Source organism: Uloborus diversus, chromosome 3, assembly GCF_026930045.1.
Source record: "Uloborus diversus isolate 005 chromosome 3, Udiv.v.3.1, whole genome shotgun sequence".
Taxonomy (NCBI): Eukaryota; Metazoa; Arthropoda; class Arachnida; order Araneae; family Uloboridae; genus Uloborus; species Uloborus diversus.
In genome coordinates this window covers 25638687-25660010 of record NC_072733.1, presented here as the reverse complement: position 1 = coordinate 25660010, position 21324 = coordinate 25638687, and the positions used below count along the sequence as shown (strand labels likewise).

At 31.9% G+C, this 21324-nt stretch overlaps 1 protein-coding gene across 1 annotated transcript in view; it reads right to left on the bottom strand.

Annotated features, from left to right (window-relative positions):
* LOC129218047 (mitochondrial sodium/calcium exchanger protein-like) overlaps positions 1-19265 on the bottom strand; it is a 37299-nt gene extending 18034 nt beyond the window's left edge. Inside the window, exons 1-7 of the mRNA XM_054852227.1 lie at positions 18797-19265; positions 15830-15982; positions 9312-9364; positions 9049-9106; positions 3887-3989; positions 2093-2260; positions 618-710 (exon numbers count right to left, since the gene is read on the bottom strand). Of these exons, the coding sequence (XP_054708202.1) occupies positions 618-710; positions 2093-2260; positions 3887-3989; positions 9049-9106; positions 9312-9364; positions 15830-15982; positions 18797-18922 (754 nt within the window). The 5' untranslated portion in view covers positions 18923-19265. The remainder of the gene's footprint in view (positions 1-617; positions 711-2092; positions 2261-3886; positions 3990-9048; positions 9107-9311; positions 9365-15829; positions 15983-18796) is intronic.
* Positions 19266-21324: the final 2059 nt, after the last annotated feature.

Below are 21324 nucleotides of genomic sequence, written 5' to 3'. Positions count from 1 at the left end.
AAAATGTTACAGAGGGTCTTTCTTTAAGATAAAGATTCTCTGTGAATTTTTAAAGTTGAAAATTTTATTTAACTTTTTTTTACAGTTAGTAGTTTTAATTGAGACATAAAACGTTTGCTGTACTACACAGCTTATAATAGTATCAAAATAATGATGATATGTTAAATCGCTGTTGGGTTACCATGTTTGGAACAAATCAACATATTGCAAAAATCATAATACTTATGAAATTGAGTTTAAAATCTTGGAAACAGATAATACCATACAGTAGCACCATAACAACAGCCTTTTTTATATTAAAATATTAGTGCTGTTTGAAAACAAAAGGATAATAAAACATTTTAAATATAAAAAAATCCCAACATTTTTGTCAATTTCAAGTTTGTACATACACCCTATAAGAAATATATTGAAGACGCTAAAGAAGTTGCTATTTGTAAAATGAAATGCACATATATCATGGTTTAGATGCAGATCTCACCAGATATTTAAATATTTTTACATTTATATTTGAAAACATAAAAAAATATTTCTACATTTTGATGGAAAAAATTATATTTCAACAATGATTAGTTAGTGGATGACTCAATGGTAATAAAATGTAATGTATGAAATACCTGCGGCTTTTTCGTTGTATTGAAGGTGTTTCTGATGAATCAATCTGCTGACGATGACCACCACAATGTACATAACATATAAGAGAACACAGACTAAAATATGAAAATAGAAAAACACAGTATTAACAATATTAAAAATGTAATTATTTTCAAAAAGCTTACACAGACATTCATAATACGGAAAACAGTGCTGATGATGGTTTTTCTTAACCGGAAAACAATACAGATCAATGAAGTATACTGACGTCACTTCTTAACGAGTGCAATCAAATCATGAGTAATGTCATTAAAGAAAATATGATCAATTTCTGATTAAAAAGTGAGATGAATACAAACTCCTTAACGTACAAAACTTTCAACCTAATAACCTTCTTTGAGTATTTGTAGCTTTAAGATAGCTTTCCGGATGATTTCATCAAGGGTTACTGATAGCTAATTCAAAAATACTGGTCTTCTAAGAAGTATTAACACATCATATCTTTAATAACTTGTGACGTCAGGTCAGAATTAACTTGGCATTTAGAAAATTTTAAAACAATGGCGTTTTTCCTGTAACTTTTAATAAAACATTTTATGTAGTTCCAGTTCAAGAAATTCTACTAATGGAGAACAGTTGGAGAATTTCAAACAAAGTTTTTATATGCAGTAGGGAAATCACTAAACTTAGCTAGATTTAATCAGTCTTTTCCATTACTGCGACGATAGCCGAAAATATTATAACAATGAATGTAAATGTGCAACGATGCAGGCACTTTAGGCATCCTTAATATGTATAAAGTTGAGTTTCCTAAAAACAACTCTAAAACTCATAATTAATAAAAGCTGCAATTTTTTCGAATGTACAGTTGTAAATATTTCAAGTAAAAATGATTTGATTCAAAAGTTTACTGTTTGACAGGGTTTTGTTAAACTGGTTATTTTTTCAGTTATAATTGAGGTCAGTTATTGAAACAAAAAGAACACAGCCTCCAAAAAGTTTTTCAAAAACCACTCAGAAGCCCCAAAATTAATCAAAAGGAAAAAAGTCTGAATGAAAAGTATTTTTGAGTCGGGAACACACACATTTGCTAAAGATAAAAAACAATTCTAATTTGACTGAGTTAACCTATATAAGTTTAAAACCTATATAAGTTTTTTTTTTCTTTTCCTGAACCTATATAAGTTTTTTTTTTTTTTTTTTTTTTTTTTTTGATGCCGAACCGTTTTAAACTTTTTAACAGATATTTCTCCTTCCAGTTCAAGAGCTTCTAGCCAAGATTTATTTTATTTTCCGAATCGTTCATTCTTAAAGTGCTAAGTTACTGAGCTTTACATTTTAAACATAGTTTCGCATAAAAGCTTTTTGCTCGTGCCAATAATATTAAAGTAATTTATAGAGAAAAAATAACTGATAATTTATTATTGTGCAAACAATAGTTTGAAATCTTCTTTTAAAAAAAGTAAATATGTAATAATTACAATGAAAAATTACTCACTTATGGCAAATATCAGAGTAATGCGCCCATTGAAAAACAAATAAAATGCAATGGAAGCAGCTGCCATGTAAAATATGACATCTCTCAAGAAAGGACGTTTCATCATTTTAAAGTTTTGGGTTAAAAAGATTGATCCAGCGACAACAGTTGTAACAAATATTCCTCCGCCTATTAAGAAAATACAAAGAAAACGAAATTGAAATATATGGGAAATAACGATTTCTTTTAAGAAAATTTTTATAATGTTTCTTCATTTTTGATAAATTTATGATCTTTAACAATTCATACAATAATTTTAGAAAGTACTAAATGAATAAAGCACATAGGGTGACGGCACGAGTAACAGACATGCTTAAGACATCGCTCTCAAGATAACTCAATTTTCTGAGCCTTTTAATGTATTTAGACTTTTTAAACTATTTTTCTCTCATGCTAAGACATCTTATCTAACGTTTGGCTGCTTCTGGATCCTCTGAATGAGTTAATTTAACTTTTACTTGCTCAATTTCGAAAAAAAGTCCGAACCCCAGTAACAGACACCGACAATTCTGATGATACCCAGTAACAGATGGGATGAGGAAAGGATGAGTAATGGACAGAATTCCCCTTTTCTCTACAAAATGTACAAAAGTTCTTTTTTTTTTTGGTAGCTGTTTATAACCTTCCATCACTGCCCCTTAAATATCTGGCTTATAAAAATCACTATTAGAACACTAGATGCTTGCACCGTATTCATGAGCAACAGTAAAATCAGTTTTGCTCGCCTAAAGTTCTTATTATTTAAAACCAAACTTACGATTGTCTATAACTGGACCCTTGTCTGTTACTGGTGCCGCTACCCTATAAAACAACAAATTTAAAAGATACTTGATTCGCACTATGCGAGCATTATTTCCTTTTAGTATTTTTGTACTGTGATGTTCTAATTATATTTACTTAAAATTAAACACCGCGCAAAGATTAAGTACATAACTAAGTTTGTATCTAATCTTTTATTTATAGGAGCATGCGCTAGTGCATATATGCACAAAGATAAAAGTAATCCATAGGCGATGATCCACTTCAAAATAACTTATTTTAGCAAGTATTGGCTTTAATATATAATTTAGGATGCATCTACGACAAATATTACAAAAGAAATCTATCAGTTTCAGTTCGACAAAATTAATCAAACTGTACCCTTTAAGAGACTTTTCTTAAAGTAAGGGGACCAGACCACGTCCCGAATTTATCGGAGCAGTCATGAATTTTCAGTCCCTGTTTCGGATTTTTACAACTTGATTTTTGGTCTCGAATTCCGGGTATTTATCTTGATCTGTCCTTAAAAACATTAGTGCTACTAACTACTGATACTAATGTTGCAACTGAGCGAATATTTAGCATTAAGAAAAGTTTTTAGATTACTTATTATACACTAAACTGGATATTTTAAAGGATGCGTTAATCACGAAACGAAATTTTGATGAAAGTTAATCTGTCTTTTTAAAGATAAAAAAGGAAAAGATGATCTAAAAAATATTCATGATTTAGATAAATCTTCGACTTCTTCGTCAAAGTAATTGAAAAGGGTTTCAAATTATTATTTTTGTTTTATGCTGAAGATACTTCTTTTTGATTTACTCTTTATCTGTTAGTGGATTGAGTGTGTATCCCGAAATTTGAGCTTCGAATCTGGTCACCTTACTTAACTGTCTTGTTCACTCTCATTAAGCGAATCTATGTTCTAACAAATGTCAAATCTTCTAATTACTTTAACTTAGTAGTTAATATCAATGCAGTCAGAAATGAACTTACCAATCAGGCCTCCAATGACCATTTCCGTTTTGCCTTGGTTGATACCAGCTATTGCAGAGAAAATATCTGGAGAACCGTTACCGAAAGCTAGTAATGTCACACCCTGATTTTTTGTTAAGTAAATATATTTTATGCACAAATGAGTTGTAATAAAACAATATATGAAAACAAATACAGATGGGGGCAAAATAATATGAACACCTATGAAAAAGTATGCCGTATTTCACACCTATAGTAGAGCCACGCCACCTGCAACAGAAGTCTGCCACCTGGTGAGCGTGAAGAGGAACCTATCAGTGTCTCAACAGTAGTCACACATGCTGCGTGCTTGGTTCTAAATTTCTGTAATAAGTTGAGATGTCAGACCTTACAGAGTTCCAAAGAGGAATGATTGTTGGGGCGCGTTTAAGTGGAGCATCGGTTACGGAAACAGCAAAGCTTTTACGGTGTCAGAGGTCATGACAGCATACACGAAAGAAGGTAAGACGACGTCTTCAAAGCACCACAGTGGCCGAAAGTCAAAGCTTGCTGATAGGGATAGAAGAGCTTTGAAGCGCATAGTAGCCCGAAAGCGCAAGCAATCCTTATTCGAAATAACATCTGAAATGAACAGCCATCTCCAGGACCCCGTTTCAACAAAAACTGTCAAAAGGGAACTTCATGCTGCGAACATTTATAGCAGAGTGGCAATTCGAAAACCCTTGGTGACAGCAACTAATGCTTTCAAGCAACGCCAATGATGCAGAGACCACAAAGTTTGGTCCCCACAGATGTGGCAACAGGTAATATGGTCAGATGAATCATCATTTACCCTATTTCAGACTACCGGGCGCGTTTATGCCTGGCGAACGCCCTCAGAAGCCTTTAATCCTGAATGCCTCTTGCCGACTGTGAAGCATGGGGGTGGCTCAATTATTGTATGGGGTGCGATATCTTGGCGTGGTCTTGGGCCACTTGTTATTCTGCATGGGCGTGTCAAATCTAAACACTATCTGAGCATTCTAGAGGATCATGTCCATCCGTGTGTCCATACTGTGTTCCCTGGAGAGCTTTTTCAAGACCACAACGCCCCCATACACACTGCCAGATGTATCCAAGAATGGTTCGAAGAGCATGACAGTGAAGTTGAACATCTCGCCTTGCCCCCTCAGTCTCCGGACTTAAATATTATTGAACATTTATGGGGATATTTAGAGTCCAAACTTCGCTCCCGATTTCCACCTCCATCCGGACTTTCGGAATTAGACCATTCTGCAGGAGGAATGGCATAATATTCCTTTAAATGTTGACCATGACCTTTATGCATCTATCCCCCGTCGCATTCAATCTGTTCTTCAATCAAAGGGGGGGTCCAACCCCCTATTAATAAAGATTTTTCCTTATTTCACAGGTGTTCAATTATTTTGTCCCCCATCTGTACTTGGAAAAACAATATTTGAGATGTTTAGTATCAAAAGAATGTCAATCCTTTTTTCTTTTTTTTTTTTTTAATTTTACAGGAGACAAAAAAAAAAAAAAAAAAAAAAAAAACATTAACGAATTGCGCTTTTTTTTCTTTCTTCAAAAAAAAAAAAAAAAAACTCATTTTCGAGTAAGGACCATTCTACAAAATAAAACAGACAATTAGTCCCGCACGTGACATCTACATTTAATTTCAAAACGTGTAATAGACATTTTTTATTTTATTTATTTTTTCATTTTATTTATTTTGTATTTTTTATTTTTATTTTATTTATTTTGTATTTTTATTTTTATTTATTTTTATATTTATTTTTTTTATTTTCTTTTTATTTATTATTATTTATTTATTTATTTATTTATTTATTTTGCCTTAGAAATCATCATACGTGATTGTGTGGTTTCATGGTGGGGGGGAGGGGATCTTCGTTTCTAACATTTTTTAAATATTACTTTTGCCGGGAAATATGAAGGTGTCACGTGTGAGATAAAATGTCTGATTTTCTGCTGAATGGTTCACTGTTTGCTTCCTTTTGAAACTTACAATAAAATATAATTAGTGGGAAAGCAAAGTATATATTTAACAAATTTGCAGCAACATATTCGAAAGATATATTGTGAGAATTAAGCCCGCTAAAGCTGATGTACAAAAGAGTACCCCACACGTGACAAGTAAATTTCATTAAAAAAAACAATTAAAAAAGAAGTTTGACAAAAAAAAGTGTTGCTTAACAAATTACACGAATCAAGTACTTTAACGACGTCAAAAAAATTTTAACTTTCAACCCTTGTATGTATGGAATCATTCTTCAAAAAGTTCAAACATTTTTCTGTCACATGCCTTTTACAGTAAAACGTTAAGAAACAATTCGTTTAACAATGCTTTTTAATGTCATCAAAAATATATCTATGTAAACCTGCCAACAAGTTTTTAATAATAATTTTAATTTTAATATTTTTTGGTTCACAACATGCGAATTCTCACCTCCGTGGCCTGTCACACACCTAGTGTGACTATTTATGTTTCTTAATAACTTGCTTAATTAAAAGTATATATTTATTTATTGATAGTTTCTTTCACAAGCGTCTCAAATACTAATTGTGTAAGTATTATTATTTTTTTAATACTGTGTTTTAGTTCGGTTTAGTAGAATAAGGAATTATGTCACACAATAAATTCTCGCCTCCGTTACATTAACACAAAATGTCATTTCTCATTAACAGATGGCAGTAATAAGATCACACTTTATTTTCCGTGACACAAGGGAGCCCACATGTTTATTTTCCGCCTTAAAGAAGTTGTGAGATTTTTGTTGAAAAACAAGAAGATAGATTTTGTTTTAAAAACAAAGAGTGGTTATTGTAAATTCTCACCTCCGTGAACTTAACTTGAATTTCACGGATGTAAATTAATGTAAAAAAAGAAAGAAACATGTTTTCCTATGCCTAACATGTGCAAATTGTAGCAACGAAGAAAAAATAATATTTCCCTGAAAAATATATCTTAGGCTTATATTAATGGAAAATTCCTCACCTCCGTGACAAACCAAATCAAAGTCATTACTTCTGAGGTGAAAATAAATAATGGAGGTGGAATACATCAATTTTAGGCAGTTCACCAAAATTATAAATTGCCAGTATATTCTCAAATTTACTAATTTGGAAATACATTTATATTATACTATTTTTTAACACACATTTGAACTAAAACGATGACTAAAAATTAAGCGGTGCTTTAATTTAGAGAGCTTAATATTTGATTCACACTAATCATTAAAATAGCTCATTGTTTGCACCAATTAACAAAATTACTACTTTGATATTAAATTGGCCTCGATTTTCAAACAGTTAAAGTTTTTTTTTTTTTTTTTTTTTTTTTTTTACTTTCGTGAACAAGTCATTATTTTTATTTTTTTTTTAATTATGAGTAAAATAATTGGAATTTAGCTGGACCATGGTTTATGGTTCTTCTAGTAGGTAACACTGTCATGTAAGGATGAAAAGAAAAGAAAACAAAAGGTTTTGAAGTTAAAAAAAAATTTCTCTCAAAAGTTACATTTTCTGGAGAATGACCCGTACATGAAATTTTATGGAAAATTTCGTCTAAATCGTTCCGCGCGTAAACTTGGAATCACCTGATTGATCCGGATATATTCCATACCGCTTTGTAGCTTATCCACGAATAGTATTAAATTATGAAATCAAAAAATATGTTAACGGATTCAGCTACTTTTGATACTAAACGCCTGATTTGACACGCGACGAAAGTGAAAACAAGTACTTTCGTGTCGATTACTTGAAAATTTTTGCACTACAAAAAATAAATGCATGTGCTCAAAGCGCTATTTCTGCATTCCAAAAGAAACTTACGTGTTTAAATGAGCATTTAACCACTTAAAGGAGTTCCCGGAAGGATGATAGCCCCTGTTTTAAAGTAAAGGGTTAAAGAAAAATTCGAAACATTATTTCATTTCCCTGTTTACATAAAGTAAAATATATTCAGGGATTTTCATTAAATATTTAATGATTAAAATAATGAATTTCTGAAATAAGGAATTAAAAAAGTACCATTGAGACAAAAACTAATATTTCAGTTGAACCCTAACGGTTTTTGTTACAACTATTATTAGAAAATTACCTAAGCAAGATTAGCATTAAATCAGCATGGTTAAAATACCAGATTTTTTTTATTAAAGTTTGAAGGTAGAATTTTGTTCCTTTTTTAATTATTTGCTGATGAAAACATCTTACCTTTGTTTCAAGTTCCTCCAATTCGTAGGCTTTGTAAGCCCCCTTGTGAAATTGTCTTAATAAAATTCAATGAGATTGTTATTACTTACCTCTTTATTAAAATTAATATTTCCGATATTTTTTTCTCCTATGAATGACTATTGATTTAATCAGACAATAATTCTGTAAATAATGTAATAAAGTGAGTAATAAATGCTAAACATAAATAAATGCTTTGCACAATATATACTTTATTTTATTTATTTTATTATTATTTGTTTGTTTATTTATTATCATTTTTTCTTTTTTTTTCTTTTTTTTTATTTATTTATCAATCTACTTATTTATTTATTAAATAATTTGTATTATGCAAGGTGGTGACTGCCAAATCTTTCGTGATGTTTGCAAATATTTTGTTCCAAATGTTAGCGGATTGATTTTAGGTAAATCAACGTCAAAAACATATTTAAGATTGAGTAATAATGTTCCGTTATCAGGAACATTAAACTTGTCCTTCAATCCATTAATGGCATCAAAAAAATTCCTAATTCCCACCGAATGCTGGCGTTTTTCCTAGAAGACAAAGATCCATGCACAAGATTCGAGAAAAACATTTCATCTGTCCAACATTAAATGTAAAAACTTTTCATTCCGTCAAATAGATAGCATCAAATATTGTTTAAATCCTTATAGAATACTGACACTAACTAAAGAAAAAGAAACAATCGATGCTTCAAATTCAAATAATAATGTTTATCTTTCGCAAGCATGCATACATATCTATACATTTTTCATTCAATAAAAGTTTATTTTTCAAATTAACATGGAATGCCGGCATTTTCTCTAAAAGGAAAAACCAAATCGATAGTTTCTTTTGCAGTAAAGAGGGTATAGGTAAAAATTTATAAAAGCGATCTAAATATGTTTTGGTAAAAAATAATAGATATAAATGATCAATAAGTATCAAAGGATACAGCAACATTTTGAGACATTCTTAGAGTCTTAGATATAATGAACAGTGATGGACATAAACTGCAAAATAAAGAAATATATAAATGAAAAAAATATAACTTCAGACAAAATGGGCAATGAAAGTCACGTTTAGTTGTATAATGCAATTCAATGATTTTTAAAATACAAAGTCAATCAAGTTATGTCTGAAAACATAAAGTCAATCAAGTTATGTCTGAAAACATATTAAATGCATTAAAAAATAATAAATATTTTAAGTACTTACAAATCATTTGCTGTGATTCCTAAACCGACAAAGAGTAAAAGAAGCCACACCACCTGTTAAACAAAATATTTCGGCATAAAAATTTTTGAACGAAATCTTCAATATTATCACTATCATTTATGTATGAAAAATCTAAACATTGTGGTTTTGTGTGAAAACGGAAAAAATAACAATAATAAATTCAACTTTTTATTAATTTTTAATTTAAATTAGGTAGTTTATTTAAAGATTAAGTTATGCTTAGTTTAAATTTAAAAATTAATGCACCTGAAATCTCAAAAAAAAAAAAGCATACCTATTCTTAAATAAAAATCTTACATAAATTAAAGAAACCCCACTTCTTAAACCCCCTCCTCCTTCCACCACCAGACGGGACAACGCTAGAAAAGGCATTGCAGAATCAAGTTTAAAAGTCAAGTTCAAAAACAAAAGCTTTAAAATGTACACAGTTTAAACTAAGTTCAATTCAAAAAGAGAAAAAAAAGGGGTCATTTTCCGTGAACTCAATTACAATTTGTAAAGGGTTTTCTCCCATTATGTGAGCCTTTTTTTTTTTTTTTTTGTCATTAAAACACGCTTAAATATTAATGTTTAATCCATAATCGTAGCATTGCGCTATAGAAGTTCATTTTTACTGCAATAAAGTCAAATTAGAAAAAAAGAAGGTACCTGCGAAATAGGTCAAACATTGGCCACCGAAATATAATTTAGAAAACGCATCGGACTGTCTCAATTTATGTCCAGTGCTAAATTGATAATAGTGTTCTTAGTTTGTGAACAAAATAAAAGTTTTTTAAAATCATTTGTTTAAAGATATTTTTGGTTATGGAATGTATAATTTCTCTTGATGAGAAATTATTATTTACTGAAAGGAATTTAATTTTTCATTTATATTCATGTTATCCCCTCCCCCTCCACCCTTTCCATTTATGAAATAATTTTCTATCAAATTAATAAACAAAAAAAGAATAACGTTTGATTTTTTAAATTAGAAGAAAAATGATAACGTTGTGCAAAAATGACGTTAATACACTAGGAAGTAAGCTCAATTATAACTCAAAATCAAATTCTTGTTTTTATGGAAGAGGAATCTAGACCTTATCATACATAAAAAGGAGTGTAATAAAGCTGAATTCACCAAGCCTTTCAAGATAAAACTCTGATAATTTTTAAAGATATTTTATATCTTTACCCTAAATTCTTCACCACAAGGTAATTACTGTGTTACAAAGTTCACTGACACGTAAAACTTGGCGATGGAAAATCATGGGCAGTATCTACGCTGTATATTTTTAAAGTTTTCTTGAGAAAAACTAGGAAAAAATCAAAGAAACATTTATCAGGACTGAGAAAAATTTTTCTTTTGCACTGTAAATTAATGAAATATTTCTTCCATTCAGTGCGACTGCATTAAATTTCTGTTTTATATAGCGGAAAGGAGGGTAATGTGGGACAATCGGGAAATATGAAATACCAATGTTCTAACTCAATTTGGTGCTACTGTCACGTGGGAATAGCACAAACTACGAATAAAAGAGTCAATGACACAATGCAGTGAGAGTTGACCGCTTGCTGCTGTCAGTCGAGGTCAAAGAATGTTTTGCAGTTTTGAAAAATTCCTGCAGGTAAGTGTCCAAGCACTTTAACCTACTAGTACCCATGTGAATTAACCTGTGATATTGATATTTAACATTATATAATACACCAAAGGCATTGCAGTTTGTTATACTGATGTCATTTTTCAGCTCACAATACTTTTCCATAAATTTAAAGGTTCATTTTCTCACTGTCGGGTATTATGGAAAACTGGGTATATCCTGGGTATCTGGGTAACATCCGAATTGTGCTTCCAAGTGTCCCACAAAATATCATCTCGAAAAAAAGCAGAAATCTAATAGAGGCGGGAAAATCTAGATCTTCATCGCTGACAACTTACTTCGCATATAAAAAAAGACTGACTGAAATCAACTGAGAGAAAAAGACAAATAGAAAGAACAAGAAGCTCCAAAACAACAGATACCAAACGTTTGACATTTTCCAATAACTTAAACTTTAACCACTTGGTCTTCTTACCTGACAATTTGGATCAAGTCCTAAACTCGGGATACTTATGTCACAATTTTGTTTCAAAAACGTTAATTATTAGTATTTTTACTCGTACATTTTCACAACACGTTTTCTAAATCAAAAAGTGAAAGCAAAATCCGATGTTGGCGCAACATGACTTCCTTGTATATACATATTACATTCGCATTGTAAAGGCATATTTTAACTGATAAATAAAAAAATAATATGAATGTGTCACCAAAACTCCCAAAACGGTTTAAAATAAGCACGTAACTCTTTTCGCCCAGAGCGAAGCAGGCATGGGATTGAACGCACGAAAATGGAGAGTGGCCATTTGACCATCGACCCACGCATTTCCAGCATTTCAGCCAAATTTTACAAAATAAATTCACATAAAATTATTATTCCCATCTTTCCACATTTTCATAAGTTGCGCAAATGAGGAACAGCTAACTAACTTTTATTAAAGTACATTAATTGGAACGAATGAAATACAGTAGGCTCTCTGTTTATCGACACTAATTATTTTCTCTATTTAAAGACGACTTTTCACGGTCCCAGATGCTCCACTGTAGTTTTAGAAACATTCTATTTAAGGACACTTTCTACTTAAGGACGATATTTTGTGGTCCTTTGAAAGTCGTTAAATAGAGAGCCAACTGTGTATGCAAAACACTAAATTTTAACTATGCACAAAAAAGTAAATGCTTTGCTGACGAAAACAAAGGAACTAATCCCATGCAGATGTAGTTTTAAAGGGAACAAAATAAAGTAATAACAATCTGTACATAATAGAATTTCCATACAAATATTCGGCTAACGAAATTAATCTAATATATCCCACCACAGGTCTCAAAACTGCAAAACGCCTCCTGAAATATTTCACACCCCTACAATAGCCATCTGGAATGCAGCAAATTCTCCAAACGAAAACTAAACTTGAAAGGAAATGGTCAATGAACGACATAAGATGTCCATCGAGTTTCCCAATAAGTTATAAGATCAAAAGGTAGATTAGCCTAGTACAAATACAACAGTATAGGGTTGTCCAAACAAAAGTGGTCCAAACATAGGGATGTCAAGATTTGAGGTTTCAATAATGGAGTGATTTTGCAGCTTTTCTACGGGTATCTGGAAAATTTGCAGGAATTAGCTAACTTTCTACAGATTGTTTAAATTAGAAGTAGACTTATATTTCCCGCAAATGATGCTAATTCGGCTCAAAACTCTGACATTTTCGCAGAAAAAAAAATATGTGATGCCTTTACAAAATTCTGCAAGAAATCAGTAGAAAGTTAGCTTCAAAATTTCTTCTTTAGTTGAAATATACCTACAGAATTACTCAATTATTAAAACTTCAAATCGTGACAACTATGATTGGATCACTTTTGCCTAGGCAACACTAGGTCATCACAGGCATGTAATATTTTTATCTATATTTATAACTTTTTAGAATACTCGATGAAAGTAGGTTAACCTAAGTCAGATTTTGTCCTATAACGAAATCATCATGAAGCTCTATATCCCTTTAATAATCGTATTCACCAGCCGGTTCAAACCTCCATCAGGTAATAGTCCCACCAAACGAAGCTTTATGATTTAGAAAACGGCATTGAAGGTTGGATCGGATGTATAAAAGATGTTTGAATTGGGTGGTGAATACGACCATTAATCATATTTCACTTTTAACGATACGGAAAACACCAGACCCCTACGAAATAGTACACTCAGAAATATTTTACCCTACCCTCTCATGTATTATCCAGCAAGGTATTATTCTCTTTCCCTTTCCATTACTCCTAATGAAAAAAGCAGATCAATAAATAAAAAAGAACGACGGTATCATTTGAATTGTCATGCACAGAACCATGATTCCCACTTTGTTTACATCAATAAATCTGTCCAATCCAAGAACACAAAACAGCAGTTGACGCCTGTACACGAAGGTCAAATGCCATGCTTCGAATATTGTGAAAATTATACACTTAAAGTTGAACTAGATTGTTCCGTTTTTAAATTATGAATACACAACACTGGGGCTACCATATTAATCGGAGCGCTTTAAGTGACGCTTGGCCAATGAAGCCTTGGTTTCCTAGAAGCAAATCGCCGATCTTTGACGTCGCTCCTCGCCGTGACGCTAAAATCAAAGTCAAGTGCATTCCGGCGTGTTCTTCACGACGTCGATTTAGCTCGGGCGTGCCTGCGCAGAAGAATCAAGTTTTCGCCTCGGCCGAGGAGCAACGCCGACGATTGGCGTGTTCGCTCCTAGGAAACCAAGGCCTGAGGATGGAAACGTTGCATCGCTCAAGCGGAACGTTGGTAGTGAACTATTGATGTGACGTGTTAAGCGATACCTTGTGGGGGGGAGTAAACGTCTTGATAGGTCAAATGATTGCGAAAATAGAGGTCCTGCAGGTTAAACATTTACACGCTGTGTGCCCAAAAGTATCCTCACACTTCTGAAAATGTATTTGTTCTAATTTCTTGAAAAATTTTAGATTTCCAAAAAATCTGACCCATGCTCTTTAACTTGTGTCGCATAAAAGGTTTGCCTCAGTTCACAGTAAACATTCAATAATGCATACATTAAGAGGACCAACAGAAAACTGAAAACGGTAGAAAGGTGTGTTGATTATCCTGCTTCGTAAAAAACTGAAAATGAGGAGAGATCTTTACAAATTTATTTTCTTCCTGTGCTCAAGTATTGGAAATTTTGTTTAAGTGTCACTTATATCTATGATGGTATAGGCATTTCTTTTAAAAATACCAAATTTCTTCGAAGCTTTTTTTTACTTATAAGAGGCAGAGTTTTCCCACTTAACAAACAAAGCTTAAACAAACTGTTAGAAAACTTGACAGAATACGTGAGAAACATTATACTGAAAAAATTGAAATTTTGGTAAAATATGAGTATTTAAAGCAATTAGTGTTTTACTGCTCATGCGATGGCAAATCATAACTTTCAATATTTCGCAACTAGGTGTACGAGATAGCTTAGAAAGCAATTTAGTTAAAAATTTAGAAAGATATCGGTGAACTGTACTTTAATGGTTCTCAGATATGCGTTGAACCATATGAAGTAGTACACAAATAATTTGGTTTTATCAATAATCACAACGTAGTGACACAGAAAGATAGCGAGCAAGTATTGCCAATTTGCGAACAATCCATTAAGATTCATAGCCTATCCAAGAATTATTGAAATACAGCTCATTAGATCCTAGTATCGTTTTAAGTTTTATGATATTCAACTGGTGTTTTTGTAAGTTACCACACATACTTGGCTAGGAAATCCTAAAAGTTAAAAATTGCAATCTTTTGCGAGTGCGTAGTCAAAAATTAATTTCTTTCAACGCACAGATTTTTAAAAATTTTCAATATCTTTATTCGAAATTTCAGTACAATGTTTCTTTTGTATGCTGTAAAGTTTCTAAAAGTTTCGTAAAATTTGACGGAAAACTCTACATGTTATGGGAAAAGAAATTCGTATTTTTGAAGGAAATGCTGATATCTTCGTGAATGTATTGAACATTTTTATAAAAACTCGTAAACCGGTTGTACATTGTAATGAAACTACTTTGGAGAAATAACCGTTTATTCGCAGCCTTTTACGATGAAGGCGGATAAAAAAAATTTAATTCTTCAATTTGTTGTTTGACCCCAAAACTCATGCGTGATTTAATTTTTACTGGAAAGTACGACTCGAATTATATCCTTTATATGACAAAAGGTACAGAACATTAGGTCCATTATTTCTCGAAAAATTCGAAAAAAATGTGAATTTTTGATATTGACTGGACACTTTTGGGTTTATAATGCATGTCTAACTGTAATAATTTCTAGTTTATTCAGACATACAACAGTGGTGTTACGAATTCGAAACTCTAAAATATTTTTTACTAAAACAATCACAAAATAAATAAATCACGTGAAAATTGATGGAATATTAAATAATATTAATGATTCTTACAAACTGTTCAGTAAGCAGTCGGACTCAAATAGGTGTAAATAGTTCCGAACCGTAGTGAGCTAAATATATTTCACTAACACTCGGCGCGGGCTGAGAAGAATTTGCAATTTTTCTTTTAGTGTATGTTTCCACCGCAACGATTTAGAAACATTTGAAAAAGGTTGCCCCATATCGTAAAACAAGTGGAAAAAAAAATAATAATAATAATGAGTCTTCTAAATTGCATTACCATGTCGTAAAACAAGTGCAAAACATTTTTTAAGTCTTCTAAATTGCATTCTTAAGTTATTCTGGCTGAAATTAGTGCAAATAGCTCAGAACCAATCCCATTTTACTGGTACTACTCGAGATCCAGCCTACCAGAGTCTGCAATTTTCTTCAATATGTTTCCATCAAAACGATTTCGAAAAATTTAAGAAGACTCTCCTTATATGGTCTGAACAAAAAGAAGAAATATTTGTTTTAAAATAAAACTTACGCTCATTCCTACAACTGCTGTTACTCCATCTGGGCCATAAAGACAGTACATGTGCTGTGTGTAATCTATGTAACCCATAGTGGGGTTGCAGTCGCTTACATTCGTCACGAAATTGCAGCGACATTCTGTCGCAACCTTGTTTACATCCAAACACTGAAAAGAAATGATGAAGAAAAACATCAGTTTAGAAATGGTTAAGAAAAAATATATTTTGTAAGTTATGTATGAGTAACTTTATTTGGGATGCAATGACTATTTTTTATTTTTGACTGTAAACTCTTGCAAAGTAATGAATCTTTTTGAACATATGAAACCCCAATTAGAACCTTCCTTCCTCGTAATAATAAATGCCTCCGAGTATCAAACGTTTACAAGCTTCTTATGGTTGGATGTGGTTGATGATTTTTTTTCTTATTTATTCGATTATTCATTTGTTCTGTCTACAAATAAACAGAGAAACGCTGCTTATACTTCATTTTGTTTTATATTGTAAATGAACTTTTTTTAACTTGTTTTTTATTCTGCAAGTAAGTAGATAGCGGATCGCAAGTTACAGCGAATACAAGTAAATTTTTTTAAAAAGAAACCCTTTAATTTTTTAATTTCGGAGTTCAACGTTGTGACTCTAAATTTCAAACTATACTTTCTTCTAGTATCTAACTTTTTACTTACTCCTTGTAACTATAGGTTACAAGAAGACTTTTATCAATGCGATAAGTCCTCCTCTCGACCTCATTATCCACGCAAAAGAAAAGTTTTAGTACTTGAACTTAGCGTTTCAAAACACCATAATGATTAAAATAAAACCCTTATTTGATTGGGTGTAGTAAAAAGTTAATTTAAGCAATATTGCTGATCTTTAGTTTTAGTTATTATAGATTATTAAATTAACATTTTTATTGATTAGTGTGAAATGTAAATAACTGTAGTTAATGATATAAAAATTTTGATTAAGCTTATACACATGATGAAACAATAAGAGGTAAGCTTTCATAACGTTACATTGATTGAAAATTTTAGTTGATGCTTTACTATTCTTAAGAAAATCATGAAAAACATAAGCGAATCAAAATTAAACATCTAAACTGGATCTTCATAATTTTTTAAGTATAAAGGAAAAAACGGTTTTTAAAATCAAAAAACTTATGAAACGTTTCAAATTAGGTTATCTAGTGTAGAAAATTGCTTTGGGTGGCAACAATTACATTATCTTGCATAAATCTAATATTTGACAGCATATTGATGAGAACTTATAAAATCAAAAATTTTCATTGCAAGTTGAATGTATGGAGAACATTTTGATGATTGGGGGTTTGGCTATTTTTATCCTTTGGCGTCAATTTTTGGCACCAACGCCAACGGGAGGAACAGCTTTCCTTCGCAGACGTGTACTAAGACTAAGGAAATATCTAGTCACATGAGGATAGTATAAAGTAAGAGAGCGCAAAAGGTTTCCAAAAAATATTATTATTTCCGAAAATCCTACGAACGCGCGCCAAACTTTTAATTATTTATAACATATTTCCAAACTCCCGAAATTAGTTACTCATAGAAACAAACTCATTGTTTTTATCGACAGATTCGATGTCGAACTTGCATACAAAGAGGCTTTTTATAGCATAAGAGAAAGAGCTGTGCTAGCAAAATTTCTGAAACAATATCTCTGAATTGCATAAAAGCATTTTATCTACAAATTTGAGCCTAATGACGTTGATTAATGGGTAGAGTTGGTGCATAGGCAAAAGTTTTCAGTTTAACACATTGTACTTCATCGATATAAGTTAGTTATGTTTGAACCCTTGCACCTAAATTAATTTCTGAACATATGATTGAAAAACAGTTGAAAATAATTATAAATACGTAAAAATAAAAAAATACCTTAATGGACAATCTGTACCGTCAAAAATTTTCCAAGTTTTTTTATTGATTAAAGCACTTTAAAAAACTATTCAAAACATACTTAAGTAACAGCAAGTTTTTACTAAGTCTAGAAGTCAAGTTATAAATATTAATCTGGTTCTAAATCAAAGGGGGGGGGGATTGTTCAAGGTATGCTATTTTACGAAAAGTGCAAATTAAATCTATATTTTTTTCATTCTGAAATCATTTTACCTCACATACTCTTCAGGACTTTACAAAAAGCCAAGTAAGCCAAAAAGCCAAAAGTAAGCCAAAAGCCAAGTAAACCAAAAGCCAAAAAGTCAAAAGTAAGCCAAAAGCCAAGTAAGCCAAAAGCCAAAAAGCCAAAAGTACGCAATTTCACGATAATTGATAACATATATTTTGTCAAATAAATAACAGTATGCTATTACGCTTTGATGTTTATAATCAGGGTCCGATAAACCAAGGATGCTAGGTCACCCGAGTGACAAAAAGATGGCCTCGGTGACTAATGCTTTCCGAACAAGTATCATTCAGAATTTATGTGGTATTTACGTTTCTGTTAACTCTCAGAAATAATTTATCTGGCGCCTAAGATTTTGTAATTTTTTTCGCTTTCTGCACTGAACTGTCATCTACGTTTTAATAAAATATCCTACATTTTCTTTGCTAAATAAGGCAAAGTGGAAATTTATCTTCCAATATGATCCTCATTTTATTATTTTAATATCTGCTCATTATCAAATTTATGAAATACGTAATGGCACATACTTTTAATACGATTTCATTTTCATCGCAGCTTGGACTGTTTAAGAAATTTGAATCATAGTAAGTGCACCTATAGTGGATACTACGACAGAAGCGGATAACGTCTTCAAAAACTAAGGGATAACAGGACTTCCTCCATAGCTAAGTGGCCCCCTAATAATTAACTCCTTATTTTTTTAGAGAGGGGGGGCACCTTAGCTAGCAAAATGTCTTATTATTAATTTTATTTTTCGAAGAAGTTATCCCCTTCTGGTGCATATCCACTGGAGGTGAACTTATCTTAAGTCCTACCAAAAAAACATTGAAAACAATCATTACCTCTGTTGCATTAAAATACGTGTTGTTCGTATCAAGCCAGGCTGTTCCATCAAGAGTACATTCGTTCGCAGTTTCCGTATTACTGTACGAAGTAAATGAATCTCCAAATATCCACAGACCATCCATTCTTTTCAGCGAAAATGTTCACTATCAAACGTTTTCAAAAAATCTATCAATTCTCTAATCGAGAGAAGTTCTCTTTTCAGCGAAAATGTTCAGTATCAAACGTCTTCAGGAATCTATCAGTTCTCCGATCGAGAGACGATATTTTGTTGTAACTAAATTGAGATCGTATTCTTTGCCTTAGAAATAAAAAAAAGCTTTTAGATCCTAAAGGAGTTTCCCTATGTCTCAAGTTCGACCGTCGTCTATACCTGCGTACTAAGTGCTTGTTCTTCGTAGGGGTTGTCCAACACGCGTTGGATGAATGCATCACATGAGGATAGATTTGTGGTATGGCAGAGTGCTGTGCGATTCGAACTTATATATCTCACCATATATTATGCCCCTCCCACCTATTCTTCTACGAAAGTTTCTACGTCTTATCGTCACCATGCGCTCGAAATGATCTGACGCAATTTTATTCGTTCATGAGCTTGACAAATAGCGATTATCATGCAAAAAGGCAGCCCAAGGTGCCGAAGTTTGAAGAAGCATCGCGAATTTATTTTATTTTTACATTTTGATATCTCTACAGGTTATCTTTCTCTCACTTCTTTTAATTTCTCACTTTGACAAGATTGCTAGGGTTTAAATATTGAAGATCAAGAGTGGGAAATTTTTCTAATCGCCAGTGCTGAGTAGAAGTAAAAATATTAGTTGTCACTTTTTTTTCTAGTCACCACTTTTTTGTAAACTGAAAATCTAACTAAGCAAAACACCTTTTAAATTGCTTCTAAAACATAAAAAATGGCATTTTAAATCAAGGTTAATATAAATGACACAAACGTTTGATAGTATAGGTGGAATTTGAATAGTATAGGTGGAATTGGGAAAAGCGGCGATCGGGTGGCGATCTATCTATGGTGGCCTCATATCTTTAACTGTCACTTTTTTTTTCGTTTTTTTAATGGCGAGTGATCTTGATCTTTTTCTCATATTCTTCGAATCAAAATACGAAATCAAAAAACGTATGAGTTTTTCAATTTGGCATTACTAAATGTATTTTTATTCCACCAAAACTAAAAACCAAAATTAAGCAAATTTTTTCCTTACGCTTCGGTTCTTTCATTTCAACTAAATGTCAAATATTAGGCAAATTATGAATTTTATTTTGAAAGTCATGTTTACAATCTTATTATTCTGAAACTAAAACGCAAAATTAAGAAAATGCGTCAATTTTTGAATTTTGTTTTTAATGACTCGATTTTTTTTTTTTTTTTTTTTTTGCTCTATACTTGATTTAACAGTCATCCGGAAACAGGGATTTCTCATTTTGACAGTGATTCTCAGGTTTTTAACTCTAATAAAAAATCAACTTTTAACAAGCATATTATGAGTTTTGCATTTCAACAGTACAGCTTAGATTTTTATTTCAATCAAAGTAAAAGTTAAAATTTGTCATGAAGTATTCATTTTTACTGTAATACTTAGATTCAGTGGTTCCCAACCTTTTTCACGTTGCGACCCCTTTTTCACAAAATAAACAACCAGCGACCCCTTATGTGTCCCCTTGATATATATGTGCGTATGCGCATATTTTACATAATAACTCAATGTGATTGAAATATTTTATTTTTGCGTAATGGAGGTAACATACAATGATTGTAGAAATAGTAAAAAGATGGTCACTATAATGTTAAACATGCATTTCAACACTTTCAAAATTATTGCTTTTTAGCAGTGGCGAATGCAGGATTTGGTTTTCAGGAGGAGCACAGGTCATTAAAATCTTATTGTCTCCAACTTTTATTGATGAGAATTAAAGCAATGAGAATATCGCGAGGTCAAAAAAAAAAAAAGAGGAGAGGATGTTTAACAGCCGTTTTCAATTTTTTTTCCAAACACATGTATAGCAAGAAAGAGTGAGAGTCCAGATTTTTGCTTGAGGGGGGACGGGGGAAATTCATTACTTGCATATGAGCAATCAAATTAGGATAATATAAGCGGAGAAGGAGAATTAAGAATATGAACCTAAAGTTGTAAGTGTAACATTCACGAAGCTCCTCAACCGGAAAATGTTCGAATTTATAGTTCTAAAATCACCGTTTGCACAACTGATAATGTAAGGAGGAGGAGAGGTTCAGAGACTTTTATAAATGGTTCAAGCTCGGAGACTGCTTTTGAAATTTCTTGAAATTGAAGTTCAAAAAAGGAAGTTTTAGACGATTTTTAACGATAGGGGAAAGGGAGGAGGATCGGGAATGCTCTCTATTTTTTTTTTTTTTTTTTTTTGAAAGTGAAAAGGATATGTCCTAAAGAAGCTCAGTTGTAGGCCATCTTTTTCGAAGTTAAGGAAGGAGAAGGGGTTCAGGCAACCCATGCCAGGGGAATTTTTGAATTTGAAGTCCTAAAGATGCAATTATAAG